The sequence below is a fragment of the Embiotoca jacksoni genome, unplaced genomic scaffold (assembly GCF_022577435.1).
Source record: "Embiotoca jacksoni isolate LCO1_2020_lvr unplaced genomic scaffold, fEmbJac1.0.p SCAF_17, whole genome shotgun sequence".
In the NCBI taxonomy this organism is placed as follows: Eukaryota; Metazoa; Chordata; class Actinopteri; family Embiotocidae; genus Embiotoca; species Embiotoca jacksoni.
This window is the reverse complement of record NW_027185307.1, coordinates 7961056-7979616: the sequence shown is the minus strand read 5'-3', so window position 1 is coordinate 7979616 and position 18561 is coordinate 7961056. Positions and strand designations below refer to the sequence as shown.

The following is an 18561-nucleotide window of genomic DNA, read 5'->3' as shown; positions in this document are numbered from 1 at the left end:
TCAACTCCTAATTCTCCTAAAAACAATCAGACATGCTGACAGGATGCAGCATTGTTCACTTATTTGTATTTCCTGATGAAACATGCCTCCTCTTGTTCAAAGCATCATTCAGACATGAATTGGACCCTTTGGCTGTGTCTCTGATTCTCCTTTGAGTCTCTCCGTTCTTAGACTCAGCTGTTGGAGCCAAAGCTAATTTCAGTTATAAACTGTTGCCGGTCTGCATTCGGCGCCTCGAACAGCTGTGTTTCTCAAAGCACATTCAGACTCCTTTTATTTCCGGGCCCAGTCCTCAGGCCGGAGCCTCTTAAAGCTCCTCTGCCCCCGCAGCCAAACCTACTAAATTTAGTCTTTCCGTGGGATTCGTGCTCAATAAAGCTCACAGGTGCTGTTTTTCACAAGCGAGCCATCAAGTCCTACCAATATGGAGTCTGAATCCATACTAACAGTAAAACTGCTCGCCATTTTTGATGACTTTACTTTCTGGATTCAGCTAAGATTTCCTGGATTGTAACTGACTCCTCCAAATCAATAATCAAAACAATCCTCCATTCATTCATCGTTCCTGATACGGTGTTGTTGTTGTTTTTTTCATCAATCCTGTATTAAGTAGGACCAGAAGGTGAAAATGAAACCAGTCAAGCCAAAGAATCTCTGGCTAATTTTAGAGCACTTACTGCATTGCTATCATTATAATGTCCTTCAAGCTACTTTGGTATGGCTTCTGTAGCAGCTAATTGTCAGTTGTCTGTGTGTTACTGTCTAATGTGTGCTGTAGTGAACCACATGAAACAAGAAGAAGGAACTCGATGACAAACGTTTAAAAAAGTCAGTGAGTTTTATGTGTTGCTTTAGTGTGGTTACATTTCGTCTCAATGTAAATAGGAAGTGAAAATTTGAATGCTTAAAGCCTGACAGTAGACTTAAAAATTGTAAAACTCATCTCTTTGCACTGAATGTAGAAATGTCTGTTGACAGTCTGACCCTGAGTCACAGATCACGGTCCTGTGAATGTCAAAGAAAACCCACCTGGTTGCTTGGGTGCAAATTCACTAAAGTGGCTGAGCTATAACGCCACACTTTTACACTTCATTCAGTATGTGTGGCTCTATTGATATGCAAATTAGCCCCGCCTCCAGCTCTACCCACCCCTTGATGACATGGACAGGTCCACCCTGCAGGCTGACAGGATTGGTTTCTTTGGTATGTGACATGTGAAACTCTGGCTGCCTGAATCCAAATCATCGAGTCTGTCAGACTCCTGCGTGAAGTGGACTCCTGGTTTTGCTCACGAGACGTCTTCTGGCATTAAAACAAACCGCGACCTCTTAACGAGGTTAAAAACTGGATTTGAACTGGAGGAGACTTTAACAGTGATGACAGAGTCTTTTCTTTGTGATACATTTAAAGAAAGGTTTTATTGTTCCTGTAAAACAGCAGTCTGAGAGTGAAATATGGGCTTTGATATAAACACCTGCAAATTGCATATACAGATCAGTGTGTCAGTTTGAAACCATGCACACGTCCCCCACCAGTTCCCTCCACCAAGTCTCGACTTCACCGTAACATCACACACAACCAAATCGTTTTAAAACAAATCACAGGTTTGGATTGGCCAACAAAATTACTGGTGTTAAATCATCTCAGGGCTTACAGAGGTGAGTGCTGACTCAGGATCAATAATAAGACCTCAGACTACTGCGGTGTCTGAATACAGGAGTTACCTTCAGCTCAACATCATTGAGAGTTCAACATGAAAACTAACGGGATGTTTTTGGGCAGATCCGGTTGGATTAGTAGGCGAGAAATTTGCAGTGATCACCGAGACGTTTCCTCAAGTAAGTCACATGATTATCTGGTTTTAGAGTTGTGACTTTAGGCGACGAGGAAAGATGTATTTTTTTTATAATATATTAAAAATTTAAATGTGATGGCCCCGAAAGCTCCTGTTATTCATATCAGCAGAGTCTCAACTGATGCAGAACCAGCACACCGACACTGATCTAAATACACTCCCTGAACACACATACCATTAAAATACTATACATTTATACAAAATTATCATCACATTCTCCTTCGCCATGTTTTTTTTTTTGTTTTTTTTATACAACTAACTCGTCGTTACATTTCTATAGCTCAGTAAGTGCAGGTGCTGAGCGCCGTGACAGTTCGAGTGAAGTGTCTCAGGCCAAAGTCAAAACCTTTCGCCTGTTTATTCTGACAGTGAGGCAAAAACAAAAGGAGAACAGAAGCAGGCGGCGGCGGCCGTCCCGACGTCAGGCTGCGACGCCTTCCCAGTGAAATCTTCACAGCCACGCTAGAGTCGGAATCATTAATATCCAGCATTGAATTTAAAAGATTTTGAAGTCTCTCCCCGTCCCTCCGGGCTTCCTGCCCTCCTCTGTAGGGGCCGGCCTCGCCCCGTCTGTGGTGATGTCACTTCCTCCGGCATCTTTTCCTTTGTCTCTTTTCTTCTCTTGTTTCTCCTTTGGTCAGTCTCGCTCCCTCTCTCGCTCCTCCTCCAGAGGATGAGTTTGTCTGTGCTCCCACATCCGCACCGCTCCGTCCCACTGTAGACGATGAGATCAAAGGCAAAGGGGGGAAAAAAATAAAAATATGATTCATTATTTAAAACCGTCACCACCTTTGACTGCCGTCTCCTCCCGCTTAGATCTTAAGTTCACACCAGTTTTCAGTGACTTTCCTGAACTTGTTTGGTCTTTCTCACTTACAAAACACTGTTGCTTGTGCACTTGCTAGTCATTTAGTCTCTTTGCTCTGGAAAGTAGTGATAACCTGGCCGACGATGCCTATTTATAGATGGTGTCCTGCTTTTCGCCATCTTTGACACAATCTTCTCCAACGCAAATAAAAGCAGCAGCGGCACTTTTAAATATAGACGAGTTCATCCCAGTTGGGTGAAGTCAGAGATAACCTTACGAGGGCTGGGCGAGATTATTATTTTTGGCCAAATACTATATTATCGATATTGCTTCAGTATATTTTAGGGACCAGAAAAATGACTTTTTGATAAATATTTATCAATAATGTGGATATAATGACTGAAGACCCTCTCGGACGACGGCTTATCGTCGTGTCAAGCAAAGCACACACACATCGCAACCGAGCTGAACAAATACCGTCGAGGCCAATAGAAACGGGGCAGCCAGCCAGGCACGGGAAGCAAAATGGAGGGAAGGCTGATGGTGTGTGTGTGTGTCAGTACTACACCACAAGTTTGTGTTTGTATCGAGACCTTGCGCTGAAAAAATGTGTTTCCAAGATCATGTGTGTTTTAACAGTCAGGTAGCACGAACGCAACATTTGTAATGTGCCCGGTGTGATAAACATATATCAGGTTGTTTTCTTTTTGGTTTGCTGAGTGTCCGTTCCAAACAGCTCCCGCGGTCAAGGAGTTTTAAAACCTCTTCCTGTTTTGCTTTGTCCTCCAGGACTCCCTCGAACACCTCAGACCTGAACCCGGCGGCGAGCGAACACAAGTCGCATCGTGTCTGAAAGGGCGTTAATTGTGTAAACGCAAATAACAGAACCGCAAGCACAGTCTGGTAAGTTCAGAAAATGAGATCACATCACTGTAAAGCCTCGAACAGCTGAAGAAGACACGCTTCTTATACCACGTCATAAAATCCTAAATCTTAAGACGATAACTTGTCTCATATCACAATACATTGTGCGACCGTAACCCAAGACACAGTTAAGTCATGAGCCTCTTTCTGTATAAACTTTTACAAATGCAGGTTTTTCTATATTATATGAAAGTATTTTGCATTAACCACATCTGCAATAAAAACGTTCACGCTTCACAAATTGAGTTGGGTGACTTCCGGATGCTCTCACCTCTTTCCCTCTCCTCTAAACATCCGTGTTATTTGTTGCTGCTGTCAGAACAGACAACAGCTTTACTGTCGTTTTCCATTTTGTCTGGCTTCCTCTACAGCTGGAAGAAGAATAGCTAAAAAGTACAATTTAATGCAATATGAGGACGCAGCAGCGCTCATTCGTTTTCTGCAAATGTTCCATTTTTATTCCTCATTATTACCAGACGACAGATCAAATTCTCGGACTTCTCTGAATCCCATTAACGCTGTCTGCTTGAACGCCGCTCAATTAAAACCTTTTATAAACTTTTGAAAAAAGGGCTTTCTTTGGGTTTTAATGGGATATTTATATTTACGACTCCAGCAGGACAGTTTGCATTCAGAGCACTCACGGAGCTGCTGATGATGTTGTCCTCGTACGGGTGCCAGCTGACGTCCCTCACGCAGGCGTCGTGGCCCGACAGTCTGGAGACCACCGTGCCGGTCAGCACGTCGTAGACTGCACACAGAATTAGGCAGGAGGTTAGTCGGTTGTCGGGACACATCACGAAGGCGAACGGACGGGACGCTCGCACACGCGGTGAGACTCACTGATGATTTTGCCGGTGGAACAGCCAGAGTAGATGAACCTCTGCCCGGTGCTGAACTCTGGAGAGAAGCGGCAGCGGATGAGGGTGTGCAGGACGCCGTGACCCCGGTAGGTCATCACCGAGGTGTCGCCTGTCAGCTTGTGTCTCTTCAGGGCTTCAAGGAAACAAAACCAACACCGTTAACACAAAAAAAAAAAAAACAGTGCAAGTGTATTTCTTTATTTCTGACGTTTTAACACCTTTTTTTTTTTTTTTCCCCCTTTTCTACCTCAACTTCCATTTTCAATCAAAACATACGTTTACTTCTGGCTGTTTTTTTCTGTTTCTACCACCTCCTCCTGCTCCTGCTCCTCCTCCTCCTCATTACCCGAGCTCCTATCCTTCACCTCTCCTCCTCGGCTCGTGATGGTAATCACTCATTTCCCTATGCGTGGTTTTATTGTCATCTCTGCCCTCAGCACACCTCGGCCTCTTTCTTCTCTCCTTTCATAACATCATTCAATCTTTAATCTCCTCCTCTCTTCTTCCTCTCTTCTTCCTCTCTCTGTGCGACCTCGCCTCCTCTTGTCCTCCAACTTCCCTTCTCCCCTCCTCCTGGCTCATCCAGCAGCAGTACCTCCTTCTGGTTCCTCACCTCTCTGGGGAACCTGCTGCCAGCGGTAATCCCAGTTCTGTTGGGTGACAGCCAGGCGGGAAGCTGCCAGCCCCTCTTTGGGCGAGAACTTCCTGACGTCCCAGAGCTTGATGGACTGGTCCTTTGAGTTGCTGATCAGATAGCGAGCGTCGCCCTGGCACAGAACACGACATGAGTGAGGAGGCCCAGATTTACAAAGAAAAAGAAGACGACACACCTGAAGGGTGAAGCAGACTAAAGATACGCTGGGCTGATATTCTGATTCAAGCAACTTCCATCCAATCATCTAACTCTCCCTGAGCGTTCGGGGAACTTTGCATTGACAGATTGATTAAACGGCGGCGGCGCTCCCCTCTCCGACGCCCCACCTTGCTGTGGATGAAGGTGATGCCGTCTCGGTGGCCGGCCAGCTGTCCGACAGGCTGCGGTCTGTCCTCCCGCAGCGTCCGTCTGTCCCACACCTTGCACAGCGCGTCGTCGCTGCCGGAGAAGAGCAGCTGGGACGAGCTATCGGCGAACGCCACCGCGTTCACGTCGTCCTCGTGGGCATCGATCTGATGAGCACAGACGCAGAAGAAAGAAGAGTCGGTGTTTCTGTGCAGCGTTGATTTGCTTTGTGAGAAAAGAGTGTCTGTGAAAAATGTCTCTGTGTGTCTCTGCGGATGTAGAAGTTGCAGAAGAAACAACCAAATGCTCCAGATTGAAGAACATGAGCAGGATAGCTACGCCAGTGCAACACGTTGTCCAGAGCCGACACGGTAAACTTCCTCTTTTATTTAACAGCAGACACATTTGTCTGCAAGACTGCGGCACACTGAAGCGCAGACATTTAATTTATCTCTGCAGCAGACGACCGGCCAGCGCGACAAACGAGCTCAGGAAGAGTTGCTCCCCAGAATGCATCTCACGAACTGAGCTTCTCTGAGTCCCTTTGTGATACGAGTGTCACTCAAACAGCCACAAAGACATGAGATGACCAAAAGAGTCTGAATAACGGAGGGGAACTCAAACATCACGTAGAAACCGGCCTTCGCCATTATTACACAGAACGTAAATATATATTTTGTGTAGTTTAGAAAAGTAACAGTAGGTTTAGTGTAGTGTTCAGAAATGCAGCCACATTTAATCTAATTGAGGTATAAAGATAATGAGTGAGTCTGTTGATCAACAGCTCGGTGGCATCAAATATGATCGTCATGATCTCTCAGGAATTAATCCCACCGACTTCATTGATCCTCTGACTTTTTTTCTGGCACCATCTTCTGGTCAACTTTTTAATTTGTTCAATATTTTGGTTCAGGAACAAACACCTGCGAAACTAATGACATTCCCATCAGCCTCGGTGGTGCTGGGTGCTAACGTGCTTACCTTAGATGATGCGCAAGGTAAACGTCATCGCGGCTAAACATCAGGATGCTAGCATTGTCATCGTAAGCAGAACAGCAAGACATTTTGCTGGAAGATTAAAAAAAATAAAAAATAAATAATAATTAATTATTCTTGATTAATCTGTCACTTATTTTTTTTGATTAATCGATTTGCTGTTTGGTTTTTAAATTGTCAGATAATGTTGACCAGTGTTTTCCAAACCTCAACATGCAGCCTAAAATGTTTTGTTTTGTCCCGATCAACAGTCCACAAGCAAAAGATTGTCAGTTTATTATCTTATTGCTTTATTATTAAATATTCACACGTGAGAAGCTGAAATCAGCATTTTAGCATTTTCTTTCGTTAAATAATGACTAAAAACAGCTGATCGATGATCAAAATAGTTGGGGATTATCTTATTGTCCATCGACTAATCACTGCAGCTCTAAAGAGCAGTGGTGCGTGTTGATGAGAACTTTTGGTCTTTGTATGAGATTTCTTCAAGTGCTGCTGCAACACATGAGGAAGCGAAAGAACACCAAACCGAGCAAAAAGAAGTTCGGAGATAAAAACCCACATGAACACCGAGGTAATGGGAGGGACAGACCGAGAGAGAGGAAGACGGTGATGAGGCAGATGGTAGAGGTCAACTGCTGACTTCTACGCGGAGGGTGGCTGTGGGAGGAGGAGGGGAGGTGGGTGTAACCCCCATCGTCCCGCTGCTGGGTGGAGCTGGACTCTCTGCTGCTATATCAGCCAGCGGGATGGTGTAAAACTTTATGTAAGCTGGCACACTTTTAACTCCGCCGTGTCTGGCTCACCTTGACCGCCGGACGAGGCGCAGACAGACACGGAGCTGGATGTGATGCAGAAACAGGTCGGCAAAGGCAAAGAAGCAGGCATGCAAGCAGAAACAACAAAAAAAAACAAAAAAACAACCAACCACAGAAAGGCACACTGACCTTCAACGTTCGTTTATTCTGCTCAAGATCAAAAACGTAAAGGCAGCCATCATTTGCTCTGAAAAGAGAGAGAAGAAACACTGATCATGCTGAACCTGCTGTTCTGTAGATTCATATTAACAATACACGTCTTCAATATTCAGGTAATCGCAGCACTGGCGATAATAAGTGTGTTTAACGTTCCACCAAGAACAAATGGAGTTGGTTGAATTTACATTTCTGAAAGAGCCTTCAGTTCCAGCTTCGACTCCGTCAGTCACTGCCTTGAAAGATAAAAGCAAATTGTACTCACCCTCCCAGGATCTCTTTGCCATCTGTGGACGCAGCCAGCGAGAACACACAGAACCTCCTCTCATCTGGACTACAAAGCACAACAGCGCGCACGCACACACACACACACACACACACACACACACACACACACACACACAAGCAGGTTTGACACGACACAATTACTGAATCACAACTCCACCTTCCACTGTAAGTCATCCCACGGCAAGAAGCTTTATGAAGACACGCATCAGCTCTTAAACAATGTTTTTGTTGGGGGAAGCTATGAGTTTAATGGCGGTGCTTTGTTGGAATAATGATCTCTCCGTTTCACACAGGGACACACAGAGCGAGAGGATGGATGTTGGGGTGACAGGCTCCGACAGCATCATTCATCCAGGTGGTAATGAAGGGAGAGGAGGGCCGGCTGGTAAGGAGTGATAGATTACCTGCTCCGTAATGTTATAAGCTACTATGAGGGGAAACACTAACTTGAGGTCCAGGGCGGTGTGGTTTTCACTGTCTCCATCTATACTGCACAAGTGAACTGTGGGAGGAGAAAGAACACATGAATAAAACAACGTGCTGTGTACACTAGTGGCACAACACAAACACGTATGCAGCTAAAAGAAAGATGTGTTTGTTTGTTTGTTTTTTTTACAGAGGAGCTGACGTGTATCTTTTGCCGGGTTTGGCTAACACGCTGCCAAGCAACGACACTTAAGACTACGACGGAAATCACTCCATCGTCAATTCACGACTCCATAGTAGTGAATCGAGAGTTTCTTCCACAGCGAGTAATTCTTTAGTAATTTCTTCTACAGTGAGAAGTACATTGAGATTGAAGACGCGTATGAATCATCATGACTTCGTATCATCATCAGCCGACTTGCAATCTGCATCCACGAAATAAAAAACATTGCATTGTGGGACAGTTAGCAGCAGTTCGTGTTGCAGGCATGGCTTTTAGTAGGGGGTCGTTTCAACAGTTTAGGGGTCGTCACTGAAGCCTTGCAGAGTCCTAAATGTCTCTACGTCCGGCAGTGAGGCCACTGTTACTTGTATTTAGGACCGCAGACCGACAGATTTGTCATCGGGTCCATTTCGTGGGCCTTTATTGGTCAATAACAGATGCATCCGTGTGTACGCTGTCCAATATATACTTTTGTTTTACAAAACATAATGAAGAAAAAGATGCCTGGGATCATTTAGAAAATGGTCTACTTGTGTCTTTTTATATATTTATTTACACTTCCAGGGAAGTTCACCGTTTTATTGCACTCGTGTCATTTCGGACAATTAATTTTATTGTTAAACTGTAAAATATCCAGATTCAATTATATATATTTTTTTTCTTATAAATGTTTTATAAACCACATTTCAGCCGATGTATCGTATATTTTTTTTTACTCCCTAATATTGATGTCGGCCCCAAAAATCTAGTATCGTATAGGCGGTGATTAAAACATTAAAATACCTCCTTTGCAGGCAAAGATATTCAAAAAGAGATAAAATTCTTGGTTTACAGTTACAAAAACCACTAAAACTATATTTTTCAGGCTCTTTTCATCTGAATACAATACATGTCTATAGAGCCCGACTGAGATGCACAATAATGCAGCTGTATCATGTTCTGTGGGAAGTGTGGTACAGTTTGATAGTAACAAGAACAAAATCCAAGCTAACTGTAGGAAATGAGCCAACAGCACAAAGAGTTATGGGTAGACGGAGATAGATGGTCGTGTTTTCTGAATTGGCGTGAACGTCGACATAAATACTCCAACGACCAGCTAACCGTTATTTCATTTTGTCATGTGGTATCTTACAGGTGCCCGAGCCTTACTGTAGTCAGACCAGCTGGAGTAGAGCACGTTGTTTGTGTCGGGGGTGAAGCAGACGTCCAGTACGCTCCAGCCCACGTCGCGGGCCTTCACTGTTCGACGTAGGTGAAAGCGCCCCCTGGTGGTGTCGTACAAGCGCACGTTCTGGTCTGCAGCAGGCGGCAGTGAAAAGGAAACAAAGATGCACTTATTTTGAAGGGTCGTAAGTGTTTATTTAACATATTCTCTTTGTTTTTGTCGTGAAGCTCATAATGAAAGTAATTTATTTTGCCCACTCTACATAACAGATTTTGTCAATAACATTTTTGAATGGGAATGAATTGAGGGATCCGTTTGAGTCCTTATGTGACTAATATTTGGCTCCTAGTTCAATTCCCGCAGCGGCGCATCAACAGAACCATCCTAATGAGAAAAACATGCTGTGATCAAGTGAGAGGCAGGCGGTAAAAAAAAAAAAAAAAGAGGTCATATGTCAAGTCAGGAAATAGAAGCAAATGACACATTTGATATTTTCTAATATTTTTCTTCAATTAGCTTGACACTAGTTTGACGTCAGAGTTTAAATTTGCAACAAAAGACGTTAAAATGGTTAAAATGTTAAAAATGTTAAAAATGGCTCATGACACTGTAGAAATAGTGATTCAGTGGTCCAAGCAGTTTTAAACAAATACTAAGAATTATTATCAGATCTGATTCAGCTCTCGTGTTATTTACCTTGGCAGGCCGAGAGGAACATGTTGCCATCCTCGCTGTACACTCCGCAGAAGGCTTTCTGCTGGTACGTATCCTTGTGGGACACGTAGTTTGGCAGGAAACTGCAGAGGATCACAATATCTTAATATATAGTCGTCTCCGTGTCCAAAACTACACAGCTATGAATCACATAAATTACAACCCAAGCTAATGCTCACTCAAGTATTTTGTCTTATTTATCCAATTCTTCCAATGTTGCTAATTTGGTTAAAAAAAAAAAAAATTTTAAAGATAGGTGGATACGTACTGTGTGCGAATACGACTGCACTCTCCATGAGAAAAACTGGAGCCTCGACATCTGCCTTGTTCCCTCTGCACACAAAAAAGACTGATCAACATTTATTGGCAATTAAAGCAACAAACTTAATTCATCAAACCAAAATCAAGTATTCGGACAAACTGGGTTGAAACAATGACATTTTATTACATGACACATTTCTTCAAAAACTATGGATGAAACTAATAACAATGAACTGATTGTTATAATTGTCATTTATGTTTCCTGCCTTGTTTTTAGCAGTAGAAATGTTCTTATTATTTACTAATACTACTTCTGCTGAACAGGATTTGGAAACCAAATCCGCTGTCATTTAGTTTGTTTGCCTGTGGTCTGACCTCTGCGAGCATGTGGGTGAAACTGTAACGGCCTTTCAAGGCAGAGGAGGCGGTGGCCAGCAGGATCTGAGTCCGGATCTCACTCCGGTCCACCTCGTGTGTGTCGGGTTGGGTGTCCACTTGAAAGGTAACACAAAGAACACGTCTCAGCACGAGTTCACATCTGACAACAAACTCCTCAGAGCTCTCAACGTCGAGAACGTTCTGATTCAACGGTCCGACACGCGAGTATTTATCAGGACTTTGATGCAGACGTATGCAGATCGCAATAAGTTTGTCATTTTAAATACATATTACACTGTAAAATGAAGGCATTTTCATTTCGAAGAAGCCCGACAGTGTGTCCTAACTTTCTGGGCTGGACTGCGAACAGTGTCTGTGGGGGGTTACCTGGTGGATTGTAGCGGTCACCCAGCCGTCCCTCCCAGGCTCCATCGCTGTCCTCATCAGAGTCCGAGTAAGACTGGACCAGCTGCAGGCCCGTGGCTCCGCTGCCATGGACCAGTCGGACCTGGCCCCTGCAAACACACACACACACACACACACACACATCAGCTCAACAACTAATCAATCTGATCTACGGTACATGATCAAAGGAATCCATCCACCAACAAAAAACTATTTCAGGCAAACAGCAGAACAAAGAGGAAGAAAACTAGCTGCAGCCAAACGGACAAACACCAGCTTGTTCAAGGACTACTTTGGTAGCGCCAGAGTCTTTCCCACTGTAAGCTCCACTGTAACAGATGGGGGAGCGGGAGCTCGCTCCCGGGTAGTTGAATGCTAACTGAAGCGAGAAGTGAGAGGGCGACTTATTTGCCGTGTTGTTACTAGAGGCCCTGCTACCGTCATGGATCAGGACCAAGTGATAACAAAACACTACAATATTCAAAAAACGTCCCAGCCCCTCTTCACTGCATTGAAATCAACCGAGAATGGGAAATCCCAAACCTCCACTTGGCGTCAGCAGCAGTGTGATGTGATGTGATGGCTCAGTTATTTGCTCTCTTGGCAGAGAAGTAAAAACACCTCAAGCTTTTTCTCTATTTGGAGAGTGTCCAACAAAATGAGCAGATACAAGTCGGCTTCATGGCAGCTACTGTAGATGTGAGGACTTCTTTTTCTCTGTCAACCGGTCTTGTATGTGAAATATCGGTCCTACAAATCTCAATTAGTTATAATCAATTCATTTAAAGAAATATAAAGAAATGATTTGATGTCATTTGCATGTTTCAGGTACTGTCACCCTGAATCAAGCCACTCTCGTGCCAAGTGAGCAGAAGAAAAATAAATTCTAGTGGTTTTTTTTTTGTTTTTTTGTGGACTATTTTATGGCCCTGCATCCCATCATAAAGGAGTTTTGATTTTCTGGTCATCTCAGCTGAAAGTGACACACACACACACAAAGTCTTGTTTCCCTTTGATGTTTCAGACTTTTAGATTATTTTTTTTTTGAACTGTAGCCGGCTCACCTCCTCAGTAGGTAAGCCAGCACTTCAGCTAAGTCAACGTCCTCCTCTGATGCGGACTGTCTGTCTCCCTGCTGCCTGTCAGCCGTCCTGCGGCCTCGGCTGCTGCTGCTGCTGCTGCTCTGGTTTCCTTCCGCCGCTTCAGGCTGCTCAGCTGGGTTGCCACTGGAAGAGGAGCTCCTTCCACCAGACATCCCAGAACTGGACTGAGAGCCCATAGACCGAAGAGAGCCTGGCGAAGGGGACACGTCGCAAGACAGTTTCAGATCTTACCTGTGGGGAATCTCAGGTGACCACAAATACAACGTGTTTTCCTTTTTTTTTTTTTTTTTTTTTTTAACGAGAGAGTGAAGAAGACGTTGATGCAACAATGGCTGAAGAACATGACGTTACATGTGCTGAGGACAGCAAGATAAAAATAAAATAAAAAACGCCACCAGTTTCAACTCTTTCCACACAAAACAACGTCTTCTGTAAAATAATAAATAAATAGACCAGCGTACTTGTTAGCTCAAAACCATGACAAAGATGCGCAGGCTGATTGTGGTGAGCTAGCTAACGGTGCTAACGACAACACGAGCTCGTTGGCAGCTCGCGGCTCTCCCGGTTTGTTCTCCGTCGCTCCGGCGCCAACTTGACAAGTTTGCGTGGCTCTACAAACTTCCGCAAACGATCTAACGCGCGACGCTTACGGGGCGATGCGCTTCGGATGCGTGACAGCGCGGCGTTTGATTTAGTCGGTGAGCAGGGCCGGTCCGTGAATCGCCATGTTGTTTACAAAACGGTGAACAAACCCTGCGCGTGCCCCCGCCTGCCCTCTCAACGCCGTCACGTGACCAAGCGCGGCTCCTCGTCATTGGCTGCCTGCTCCGCTCCGACTGACTGGATTTCACTCCAAGAAAATTCACTAAAAAAAATTGGATGTATAACTGTAAAGAGTTTTGTTGTTGTTGTTGTTGTTGTTTTTTTTATGTGACCCATCGAAAAATTCAAATAATTAAAAAAATTTAAAAAATCAATATACTGAAAATAATCCGAGTAAAACTGAAGAAACCAAGATGGCATACAGCCTAAAAAAAAAAACATAGACACATACATGTCAGAGCAAAATGTATTGGTCAACCGATTAAAATATGTCACGGAGCCTCCAATGTGATTTTTTTTTTTTTTTACTCAGTTTTGTTCATGCGGTTTAGTTAACCAACAGCATTCATGCTCCTCATTGCTTTCCTGAACAGTGTTTGTTGAGCATTGTGCTGCATTTATATGATATAACGGATGGCTTACAAAACAAAAACTGTCAGTTAAAAGTCCTCTTGAGAAACATCATCACAAAACCTTTATGAGTTGATTCTGGGTTTTCACTCAGTAAAACTGGAGATGTTTGTGGCATCTGTGCCATAATCTCAATCTTATGTTCGACATACCTACGTTATTTAGCTTCTACATACAAAATCTCATCAGCCACAGTTATACGTTATATACGGGCCTTGTGCTCTGACTGCCAGGTGTACTGCGTGCCTTTTGGTCAGTAGTCATTTAAAAAACTGCACATTATTCTCCAGATTTTGTAATATGCCCCCGACAGTAATAACAAGTGAAGTGAAGCAGAATGCACAGATCAATGACGGGATCAGTGAAGTCATGAATAGTCCACAGGTTCCCGTGTGGAAAACTTTGATCACTTTGAACACATTTGTGATAGGGTGTGTGTTTTCTGAAAGGAGGAGAAATAAGCTTAAAAAGTATATAATACAAACAATTAAATCCAGTGATTACAGCCTATTTTAGTGATATGACTTGTTGAGGGGCCCTGAGTTGAAATATCATTTATGCCATTCATTTCTGAATATTTGCTGGTGAAAGAGTCTACTTTTTATTTACCATACAGCGGTGGCATTTTTGTGGACAGTAGATCAGGCTACTAGTCCGCACTTGTTCAGAGGATGGTATAGATACAATAAACAAAGAGCATGAAAGCTTGATGAAGCTTGAAACTCACTGAGTGAATCTTACCTATTCTCGCCAGTCTAATCGTGTCTGTGTACACAATAAATACACATATTTAGAATGAACCCCGCTTACCTTTTGAAAGCCATGAAACCTCGGTGTTGCTTACATAACATTTACTTACATAGGTCAGCATTGGTTTGGTTTAAAACATGCATGCTTTACTTTATGCTTGTAATACTGTGCATGTGCTGTAGGTTTCATTAAAAAACAAACAAATGTAATTTCAATGTTGTTTTTGTATTTTATGAAGGGAGCAGCTGCATGATGTTTAACGAGAACAGATGCGGCCTGTCAGTGTAAGTCAGTGGTCGTGCATGACGTTGGTCTCCAGTGCCGAGTGCTGCGATCAGGACGAGGATTTTGGGCGCTCAGCTGAGAGAACGGAGACTGATAAACAGAAAAGGCTTGTTCTTCGGAGGACCATTTCTCAGATTGTGAAAGTAATCATACGTATGCACATTATTCTCTGTTGTGTGTGAATCCCAGGTGTCCAGGAGGAGTGTTGGTGCACTGGAGATGAGACCAGCAGAACAATCTGTCAGGAGGCTCATTTCAACCTCTGAGAAACATTTGTCATCACCTCCACCTGACTGATCACAGCCTGAAATGATTAAGATGATGACGATCAATGCGTTACTGTGGTAACTTATCTTTTATTACAAGTCGGTCCCCTGGAGCATTTAAGTCATGTTGCCACGACAGTAAAGCAGGAATGAGCTTTTGAATGAACCAAGCAGGTTTTTTTTTTTAATTTTTTTTTTTAAAACATCTGAGAATACACAGTGAGATTCTGCTCTTGTTAATCAGTATACATGAGATTGTCATCAAGAAGACACGACGTAGGACTTTGTCCAGTCTGATTCTATCACTGAGAAAAACATCTTCATTTCACAGAACATCTTTGCTTATCCAGTGACAGTTTAAGATTATTTTTTTCATGGCACGGCTGGTTCTGTAATCTTTTGTTCCCCTCCTTAGTCTCTAAATATCATCGCATGTTCTTGTTCTCCCTCTAATTTGTTATGCATCCCGATAAAGAATTTCCTTTAACACAAAAAACAGCTAGTTATGATGGTAACATGTTATAATAAGATACCGTCAATTAATTTTTTCTCACTGTAATCTCAAGGTGTCTGAGGCATGCCGAGAATTGTTACTGTTACTCCAGAGCTGCAGAGTAGACTGAAGCCTGCAGCGTCTGCATACTAATCACAATATGATGTACGTTGCATAACAAAAGCATAAAGCAAAAAGGAAGACTCGATCGATACATTCAATATCTCCGCTCATCTGTTTCTGCAGCTAACAGGTGGAAACTCATTCTGTCATTATAATAAGGACATTTTGTCTGATGTCACATAATTAGATCATAAATACTCTGAACAACACAGAGTGCAAAAACACAAAATGAATAGCAGCTTTCCTTGTCGGTAGTCAGGAAACATTCAGGAGATTTATCCATGAGCACACAGACTCAGCTTTGTGGTTCGGTAGAACATTGGCCACTTCGTGACATGAGATGATGCATTATTTTGTGGGACGTTGTGTGTCGTCTGTCTGTTGCTTCACTCGGAAGTCACGAACACTAAACCTTCAATAGCTGACTCACAGTCAGATGAGGATGTTTGTGAAGCAGGACGGTAAGCAGACGGCTGCAGAAAGCAAAGACATGTATCAACAGGTTCGAGGGAAAACGCTGTGCCTAACCTTCAAATTATTAATTACTTTGACTCTCACATTTAAATATGATGAAGCCTGTAGGCGTGTAATAACAACGATTTCAACACAACAAAATGTCCACCAACGAGATCCACTTTCAGCATCTTTGCAAATTTAGACACAACCGTGTTTCAATTAAACACCTTTCAGAATTGATTTTCTGATAAATAATACCTTGTTCTTATAAATAAGAATACGTAGAAGTCAAATATATTCAGCATCACAGAAAAAGCTTAACAGCTCTTAAAGAATTTGTTTACTCAGTAGTTTTGCATAGTGCTTTGGGTGATTTCTTTTCAGGTAAACAGTCATTTTCCCTTCAACTCGCTGATCTCCAGTGGGCAGGCCTGTGAGGAAGAAGGAAAACAAATCTTTACTACTTCATGTCACAGAGAACCAAAATGATATTTATGAACTCAATACATGAAAGTAACTGAATTCAATGTTTGGGCAGTTTAAAAGCCCACCCAGCTTTTGAGCGGTTTTCCTGATCTTCTCCAGCGCAGACTGCACATCTCCTCCCTCTGGTACGAGCACCTCTATCTCTCCCACATGGTAGCCAAAGTCAGCTTGGTCCAGATCTATCTGCAACCCCTCCTCCTCTAAAGTGAATGACCGCCGATCTGTTGTAAACTCTGCAAAGCATGCCAGATTCAGTTTGCTCAGCCACGACTCGTCTTCCAGTATGAGAGCTGCCTCTGTGTCCTCACAAGCGTCTTTAATGACCTCTTTCACTCTCGGGTAAATTTCAGGTAGATCGGTTATCTCTTTGTAACGAGTACACAGCGCTGCCGCTTTGGACCGTTCTCCGCTCAGCTCTTCTGTCCCACCGACTGCTGAGGTCGAGCACTTCAGCTCCCAGCAGCCTTTACGTTTACGCAGCCACATGTCTCTCAAAGTCAGGTGAAACTCGGGGGTGTCAAAATACTGGTCAAGAAACTGGCGCTGGCCCACGCAAACGGCTGAAGGAAAGAAGTGAGATAAAGAGAAACAAGTTAAAAAAAAAAAAAAAAAAAAGGATAAATAAATAAATAAAATACTGACAAGGCGGATACAGATAATTACACTTCATGATTAACAAGAGACAGATGGCCAGAGTCACTACAGTTACACAACAGCAATTAGTGTCATTAAATGTTGGAAAAGCCTTTCAGTGACTATCAAGCTGTTGTGGCATCAGCTGAATACCTCAGTTCTGAATGTACTCATGTGGAAACATGGTAGACGAGTCAAATGCATACCTCCGATCTCCTCCAGTGTTTTCAGGGTGTCAGCATTGCATACAAATTTTCTCTCCACTTCCACGCTCATCTGAAATAACATAAGATTGACACTGGCAATATGGTCTGATTGCAAATACAGGCAAGTTTCTTTTACTCCCCTGTAGGACTGACTGATATAAATATAACTGTGTAAAATATTTAGAAATTGTGTTTATAATGGGCAAAGGCAAAACGACGTTTTGTTTTTAATCCTTTATGTCACTTTTTTTTTTTATTATTCAAAGTAATTGTAATACAAAATAACTTTTAATAGTATAAATCTTCTAAAGCTTCTCTAGTGACCAACTGTGTAAATTAACTTCCACCACTGAAACACTGCACTTAAATTGTTTTTGCAATATTTGATGGAGCTCAGACATCTGAAATGTGATCCCGACACGACAATGATTTTTGTAAATCTTACAAATTAAACAGGTTGGAAACCACTGGTTTAATCCTGAGCGATGTGTTGTGTTGTGTTGTTATACTATCCATTGTGTCAAATCTTCATTTTGGAAACTAAAGCTGTCGAATAAACGCAGGACGTATAAGGTAGCATTAAATATAAATACTCTTAATAAAGTACAAGTACAATAGTTCTTCAGTAAATATACGCAGTTGCTATCCACACTAACAATAAAATAATGCAGCAGTATCTCCCGCAGATCATCGCACCTGTCTCAAAGACTCAAGTCAATTAGCCCAAGCGTCTGCTGAGAGTCAAAATCCACAAACTGAACCACAGTGTTATAATAACAAATCTCCGTGAATGTAGTGAACTGCCCCCCCCCCCTCCTCACACACACACCTTCACAGTTTAAGTCCTGCAATCCAAATAAATCGGCATCAAACAGCTCAGTCGACAGATCAGTCCCTACACGTCAGCAAAGTTTATTTCGCACAGGCGCAATTAGGGACACCTATAAAGGGTATTCAGGAACATCACTTCCTGTCCCAGTAACGCAGGGGCATACAGATGGTGCAGTTTTAATCCCCTCTACCCCACCCACCCCCCATCCCTCCACCCCTCTTCATAAATATTTATCCCACATACTCGACTGTTGATGTGAGCCACACCTATCGTTTGATTGAAAACATGTCATAATTCGCGAGGCGAGGCGAGCAGAGTCACATCTTTATTATTCAGCATTAATTAACTCGTCACGCTCTTTGTGACGATCCGAGCTGGCAGAATGAGGACTCATTTATTATTCACCTTTCAACCT

At 43.0% G+C, this 18561-nt stretch overlaps 2 protein-coding genes across 5 annotated transcripts; both read right to left on the bottom strand.

The window, feature by feature from the left end:
• Nucleotides 1-1788: 1788 nt before the first annotated feature.
• dcaf11 (ddb1 and cul4 associated factor 11) lies at nt 1789-13137 on the bottom strand. 3 transcript variants are annotated; one of them, XM_069151440.1, is made up of 15 exons: nt 12845-13137; nt 12345-12573; nt 11263-11390; nt 10873-10991; nt 10505-10569; nt 10219-10319; nt 9507-9653; nt 8156-8210; nt 7686-7754; nt 7394-7451; nt 5432-5617; nt 5064-5217; nt 4431-4583; nt 4232-4338; nt 1789-2570 (listed from the first exon to the last, which is right to left on the bottom strand). In XM_069151440.1, the coding sequence occupies exons 2-15, from the start codon at nt 12557-12559 to the stop codon at nt 2493-2495; spliced, it is 1635 nt and encodes a 544-aa protein (XP_069007541.1). In that variant the 5' UTR covers nt 12560-12573; nt 12845-13137; the 3' UTR covers nt 1789-2492. The 3 variants fall into 3 exon arrangements, with proteins under 3 accessions (XP_069007541.1, XP_069007543.1, XP_069007542.1); XM_069151442.1 differs by having other exon boundaries at nt 13034-13130; XM_069151441.1 differs by having other exon boundaries at nt 12345-13137.
• Nucleotides 13138-14987: 1850 nt separating this feature from the next.
• On the bottom strand, nt 14988-18231 carry thtpa (thiamine triphosphatase). Of its 2 annotated transcripts, XM_069151439.1 has the most exons (4): nt 18144-18231; nt 17315-17384; nt 16541-17035; nt 14988-16420 (listed from the first exon to the last, which is right to left on the bottom strand). In XM_069151439.1, exons 2-4 carry the CDS (start codon nt 17382-17384, stop codon nt 16317-16319), a joined length of 669 nt encoding a protein of 222 aa, XP_069007540.1. In that variant the 5' UTR covers nt 18144-18231; the 3' UTR covers nt 14988-16316. The 2 variants fall into 2 exon arrangements, with proteins under 2 accessions (XP_069007540.1, XP_069007539.1); XM_069151438.1 differs by lacking the exon at nt 18144-18231 and having other exon boundaries at nt 17315-17396.
• Nucleotides 18232-18561: the final 330 nt, after the last annotated feature.